Source organism: Solanum stenotomum, chromosome 3, assembly GCF_019186545.1.
Source record: "Solanum stenotomum isolate F172 chromosome 3, ASM1918654v1, whole genome shotgun sequence".
Taxonomy (NCBI): domain Eukaryota; kingdom Viridiplantae; phylum Streptophyta; class Magnoliopsida; order Solanales; family Solanaceae; genus Solanum; species Solanum stenotomum.
This window is the reverse complement of record NC_064284.1, coordinates 66,379,568-66,386,294: the sequence shown is the minus strand read 5'-3', so window position 1 is coordinate 66,386,294 and position 6,727 is coordinate 66,379,568. Positions and strand designations below refer to the sequence as shown.

General features: G+C 30.7%; 1 protein-coding gene across 1 annotated transcript; it reads right to left on the bottom strand.

Annotated features, from left to right (window-relative positions):
* Positions 1-34: 34 nt before the first annotated feature.
* LOC125860269 (homeobox-leucine zipper protein ATHB-15-like) lies at positions 35-3,005 on the bottom strand. The gene is made up of 6 exons (XM_049540199.1): positions 1,907-3,005; positions 1,544-1,703; positions 1,339-1,439; positions 1,150-1,240; positions 279-374; positions 35-205 (listed from the first exon to the last, which is right to left on the bottom strand). The coding sequence occupies exons 1-6, from the start codon at positions 2,110-2,112 to the stop codon at positions 71-73; spliced, it is 789 nt and encodes a 262-aa protein (XP_049396156.1). The 5' UTR covers positions 2,113-3,005; the 3' UTR covers positions 35-70.
* Positions 3,006-6,727: the final 3,722 nt, after the last annotated feature.

Genomic DNA, 6,727 nt, shown 5'->3' with positions numbered 1-6,727 from the left:
CTATACAGTAAGAAGCTTTCATAAGATCATCAAGCAAGCATAAAAGGACTGAAGGCGCGAGTAGTGAAAATTAGGGATAATAGTGACCTACCTGCATGTAAAGAAGTTCAATGGTTCCACCATTGGCAGTGGGCAGCATATTTAGAACTTCAACAGCCCGGCAGTCACGATACCAGGAAGGGCGATCCTTAAGGATCTCAGCAACCTAGAAGGAGCTCAGCCAATTAATTTTCAAATTATAAACCCAAAGAAGAACTAAGAAAAGATAACCAACTTACCCTCGTTGGATCTAAACCAACCAGGCCACAAGCTCTTGCTGCCATGCCAGTGCAACCATGAGAAATAGCAATGATTCCAATGGAATCCGGACCAGGCTAGTCATAATAGCATGAGCAATGATTAGAAAAACATCCTAGTGATATAGCTAAAATTGAAGTGAGAGAAAAGGTAGCTTAACAGTAATATGGTCCTTGCAAATTGCAAGTAGAGAGGTCACCAGGGTGAATATCAATCACATGAAAGGCACAGTTATGGCTTATACATTTCAAACCATAAATTGTAACACAATATAAACTTATACTCCCTCTGTTCATATTCATGTAACAACATTTCTTTTTTAGTTTGTTGCAAAAGAATCGCAATATTCTAAATTAGGAAACAATTAAAATCAAACTCCTCATTTTACCCTTAAATTTAATGACAACTTTATACCACACAAATGTTATGGACCACAAATTTCAAAATTCTTCCTCTGTCACATTAACTCAGTGTGCAGTCGAACTACGCTGCACGGATTGAAACAGAGAGATTATATGTTTAAGATTATGGTTCGGAAAACAGTGTCTTTTATAATGATAGCCAAGGGAATTCTCTATTGCTCCATAATTCATTGAAGATACTTATAAAGAAAAAGAAGCATCCCATTTCTTGCACTCGATGCAAGGACTTTACAGTTTGCAGATTTCAACACAATATTGATTGGAACAGATTAGCTGCATGAATTTTTTAATCATGTGATAGTAGGCTAAAGAGACCATAACCAACCAATACACAGCACTTCCTTCACATCCCCACCTACCCCGAAAAAAACATGACACTTGGCTATAAAGAATAACTAAATTTATTTGTCCATTATTTTATTTATGATACCTTCATTCCAGGCATTTGGACCCACTCAACAGCAGTTCCAGTAGCCTTTGAAAGAAACTCTGTTAAAGTCTCTTCTGCAATGGACAAAAGTCTGGAAAAAACACAAAAAGTTGAAAAAATTGCCACAAGCCACTCACAAACACCAAAAACAAGATAAGAAAAGGACCCAACAACAATAATCCCACTGACCCTGCAGGACTAGCATCTCTTGGAGGATGCTGAGGTGTCAAGTGGTGTTGACCACTCGTTACCACTGATTCACAACTGGTGTCTTTTGAAGCAAGCTTTGTCTGCAAAACAAGAATCACACTTTAATCCTCAGTTACCTAAAAACAATAGTTGTTTGATGTAATGAAAGAAGAATTTTCACTTCAATGATGGAAGAAAATCTTACAGTTTGAGTTTGCTTGCGAAAGTAGCCATTTTCATACACCAGTTGAGAAACTTGCTTCTGCAATCTATCATTCTCTTCCATTAATAGCTTGTTCATTGCTGACAGCTTCCTATTCACACCCTGAAGCCTTGATGACTCTTTCCTCTGTTTTTCCCTACATCTATACAACTCAAAGAAACAATCAATTATACTTCAAATTAATTGGGGTCGCTATATGAATCCTTTACCTGGACTAACAACATCCAACAAGTCCTTAGCCCCTACCTCGCAGAGGTAGAGAGGCTGTTTCCGTAAAATCTTTAGCTCAAGTGCAGCAAATCAAAGTAGTTATGAAAAAAAGGAAATACAGTAGCTAGGCAATACCTTCTATTCTGAAACCAAACTTTGATTTGCCTAGGCTCTATATGGGATAGAATCGGGCATTCACGAATAAGCTGCTGGCGACGCATTGAACTGGGCTTTGGACACTCATGATATAGCCTTTCAAGAGCTTCAACCTGCTCAGGTGTATAACGGACATACTTTCCGTTATCTTCAATTGATTTACCATCCTTGCAGGACATTGACATTATGACTCCTTACAATCCAAACACCCCTTTTGTTTACACAGCTTTCCCAAGTCTTCAACAACAATTCAAACACTAGCACTTTCAGTTACTTGTCTTTCTATGAACAAAACCACAACATTTCCATTTTCTTGGTAGTATTAAAAAGGGGAGGTCCTAAAATCAAGATTCTTGATATGTAAACAACCAATTACCAAAACGAAACGGCGTTTATCCCTCAGCCTCAAGCACTAGAAAACATAAATCTTTCGATTTCAGAGCTCCCAAGAACTAAGCATAGCAATTTTCACAATTACCAACATCAACTAAACATACATTATTAACCATTACGAATATCAACTAAATACACCATTATTTCATAAAGATCACTTTTTTTCCTACCCCCACTACTATAAAGACTTGTAACCTTCATGTCCTCTACCATCCACTTGCAAAACAGTAAAGTACCAACCTTTTGAATTCTGAAACAAGATTAGACATGGGTATCTACCAAAACTTAAAAAGATCCAATCTTTAACCCTTGTAAAGCAAAATAAACAAACCCCAGAAACCAATCTTCCTAACTTTATCACTTCTTTCCACTTTTCAACATCTTTAAGGGTTTCATCAATTTTTTACCCAAGAAAGAAGAGAGTAGTAGGAAGATTACAAGGAATGAAGTTTTCTCAAAAGGACAGATCTTGAATGATGAATCGTATGGGCGGATTATGTTAGAAAAAGGTAACTGAAACTTGGGAAAAATGACAGTAATAGAAAAAGGAGAGAAGGGAGGGATAATGTGATGATTTTTTGTTTGGATTGGTAAAGTGGTTTTGAGCTGTCAAATGTGTGGTTCGTTACCTTTTCTTTTCCTCTTTTGAGGCTACTTCTCTCTACTCTACTGTACTCTACTACTGTACTTTGTGTGTGACATTTTGCTGACTGCAGAGCTGCACCAGATATGGAATATCTCCGATAGAGACGTCCCTATGCCCCTTCAAAATGATTCACCATGTTCCAATTATTAATTGCTCCCTCAATGTGAATTTATTGTCGTTTGATTTGATACAAAAATTAAAAAGAAAAAAAGAATTTTAAAATTTAATTTATAGTGTTAAGGGCGTTTATGATTAGATTAAAAAGATTTAAATTAAGAATTGAACCAATATAAAGAGGAGTATGTAATTTTAACCATTATTTAAGCATTTGGATGGTTAAGGGTGTTTTTGATTTGATTAAAAAGATTGAAATTAGAAATTGAATCAATTAGAGAGAAAAGTATTGAAAACATTTTTAAATTTGATTTATTGACAGCTTTAAAAATATTTTTTTACTTAATTAACTAAAATTAAATACATTCTGATATTGCAACATGAGTGAAATACGCCTCTGAATTCTCGTTAAGTTGAGGAATTTTGGTTTTTTTTATTTAGAGTTTCAGGCTTCTACAAGAGTTTGAGACCACTTGCTATGTCATGTGCCATAGCAATATGTATTTAAGTTTAGTTAATCAAGTAAATGTATGTCTTTAAGGACGCCAATAGTTCAAAGACAAACTAATAATTTGCACAAGTTCAGAAGTTTTACGGTACTTCTCTCTTTTTAAGAATCAACAACAAATGCTACATAAATTGGGCCCGATTAAAAAGATAAATGTGTCACATAAATTAGGACATAAAGTACTTATTACGTTTTAATTTATTTGTTTGATTTTGATTTGATATAGAGTTTAAGAAAATAAAAAAATTGAATTTTGTGATTTAAATTAAAAACATATTAGAATGTCTTTTAATTTTATGATATTAAATATAATATGTGTAAAGTTAAATTAAAGAATTATAAATTATAAATAAGAAATAGGAGACAACTTCTTTTTAAGCAAACCAAAAAAAGAGAGTAAAATAAACAAATTGAAAGCGACAATAATTTTGATCTAATGTACTGTTGTTTGAGTTGTTGTTTGTGTGGAGTTTTTATTATTGTTACAAAGATATCTAATATAATATAAAAAAATAATTTAAAATAAAATTTGGCCAATTGTATACTATAAACAAATAAAAATAATATATGTTTATGTCACTGTCAAGAAAAAATAGATGAGCAAAATAATACTTCGTATACTCAAGTTCTTTTTACTTTCTGGTAAACGTAGAGAATGGCGAACAAAAGAATAACATATTTTTATATAAATATTAAGATATAATTTAATTTTAAAATATTTATTTTATATTTTATGAAATAATTTACAATTACATAAATATCTATCATTGATTTAAATTACAAGTTTTAAAAGTTTTTTTTTATTTTTTTATTTTGTGATAAGTCAAACTAACTCATATAAAATAAAAATGAACGGATTATTAAAGTTATCTTTTACTCCCTCCGTCCCTATTTAGTTGTCCACTTTAAAAATGACACACAGATTAAGGTAACAATGATTAGCATAGTAAAATTACAATTTTATCCTTATAGTACAATTTACAATTCCAAAATAAATTCACTCAAGATAACTAATCAATGCTGAGAAGTTCATAAGTTTATTTACTTTATTTATGACAACTTTATTTAAATAAGGGTATAATAGAAAAAAAATTATTGTTTTTTCTTGATTTGTCAAAATGAACAACTAAATAGAGACAATTAAAAGAGAAAATATGGACAACTAAATAGGGACGAAGGAAGTACTACCAATCAGTAACATCCTTTGTTTATTTCTCTTTTTATCACAAAATATGAAGATGTTTTTTTATGAAAAGAGGTTCCAACAAGGGTACGCATGTACCTAAAGTTCTGACAACCAAAAGAAATTTTAAGAAAAAAAACAGAAAATATGTGATACTAAAAAGTAGTGCATATTAATAGATTAATTAAATAAAGGTAAAGAGTAATTAATTGTAAGGCTGAAAAAGGGAGAGGGCTGTGGGTCACACAAGACATCATGATGAGGCTTTTTGCATGCGCCTCGATCCCTTCGATTTCTCCCTTCTTCCCTCTTTTTTTTTTTTGGATTTTTCTTTGATATTATATTGAAATTCTGATTAAATTTAAATCACATATATTATAGAATTCATTTTAAAGGTAATATTTTGAAAAAGATTTTCTTTATATTCAAGATTTGATTTTGAAATCTCTAATTAAATTTGGTTGCCTTCCACTTATTTACTTCCTCAATCCTATTTTATAGAGTATGAGTTAGTTTGATTTGACACGAAATCTAAAAAAAAAAATGAAGACTTTTGAAAAATATAGTTTAAGATAAGTGATAGATGTTTGTGTGGTTATAAATCATTTTATTAAAAATAAAATAAGTATTTTAAAATTAAATTGTTAAGTACTTTATATAGAAATAGGTCATTTTTCGGGGTTGACTCAAAAAGGGAAGTAAATTATATAAAATGAATAAGGGAAGTATTACCTCCTCCTATCTAAAATAAATAAATTTCTCGCATGATCTTTATTTAATTAAAAAATATATTTATTTATTTATAAAGTTATTCTTTTTTAATTAGTTTTTCAATCATTTCTAACTTGAAGAAGAATCTGAAGAAGAAAAAACAACCAAAAAAATGGAAAATTACGTGGTTAAATAAATTTATATTACTTAATTACTCATCATAGTTATAGTTTGCTATAATCATCACTCGCGACTAATATTAACCATTAATTACGTGGGTTGTCTTCGACTTTGTATAATTAGCCACGTTTGTATATGTATAATTCGTCACATTTGTATAATTCGCAATTAACAATTCTTTGTTTGATTTGTATTTGTATACGATGGTTTGTATTTGTATATGATGATGATTTCCTTTGGTTTTTCAATTTTGTCATCATATACATTCAATCTTTTTGTGTATAACTTTCAAAGTTTGTATAAACGTGTAATTTTTGGATTTTGTATAATATAATTTATATAATGTAATTTGTATAATATATTGTGTATAATTATTTAAAGTTCATATGTTTATGTTTGTATCAATTCGGTATTTTGAGTTTTATTATATTTGTATAATTCCAAACTTTATATTAATCAATTATAGAAAAACACACGAATTATACAAATGTACTTGCAAATTATACAAACGAGATGCGAATTATACAAATTATTGTCCTCTCTCGCTCGCCTCTCTCCTCCCTCTCCCAATCTCGCTCGCCTCTCTCCTCACTCTCCCAATATCTCTCGCCAGAATATACAAATACATATGTATGATATACAATTATCTAACTGATATACGTATACATTTCACCTCTCTCCCACTCTCTGCCCTCTCTCGGTCGCCTCTCTCCTCCCTCTTCCAGTCTCGCTTGCCACTCTCCTCTCCATAACATGTAGCTACGAATTGTAATTAGCAAACTATAGCTNATAAAAGAAAGAAATATTAATTAGTAAGATGGCAATTTTTGATAGAAAGAAATAGAAAATAGAAATAGAAAATATTATATAAAAGAAAGAAATATTAATTAGCAAGATGACAATTTTTGATTGATTTGGTGGTAGTTGAGGAACCACCACTTATTAAGTATGATTTCTCGCATGATCTTTTTTAATTAAAAAATATATTTATTTATTTATTTATAAAGTTATTCTTTTTTAATTAGTTTTTCAATCATTTCTAACTTGAAGAGAATCTGAAGAAGA

Excerpts from the sequence above, each read along its gene's own strand:
- LOC125860269 (XM_049540199.1), bottom strand. The coding sequence starts at position 2,112 with ATGTCAATGTCCTGCAAGGATGGTAAATCAATTGAAGATAACGGAAAG. Across the intron at positions 1,704-1,906 it reads GTTTGGTTTCAGAATAGAAG|ATGTAGGGAAAAACAGAGGA; the intron begins GTATTGCCTAGC and ends TGAGTTGTATAG. Across the intron at positions 1,440-1,543 it reads TTCGCAAGCAAACTCAAACT|ACAAAGCTTGCTTCAAAAGA; the intron begins GTAAGATTTTCT and ends CTTGTTTTGCAG.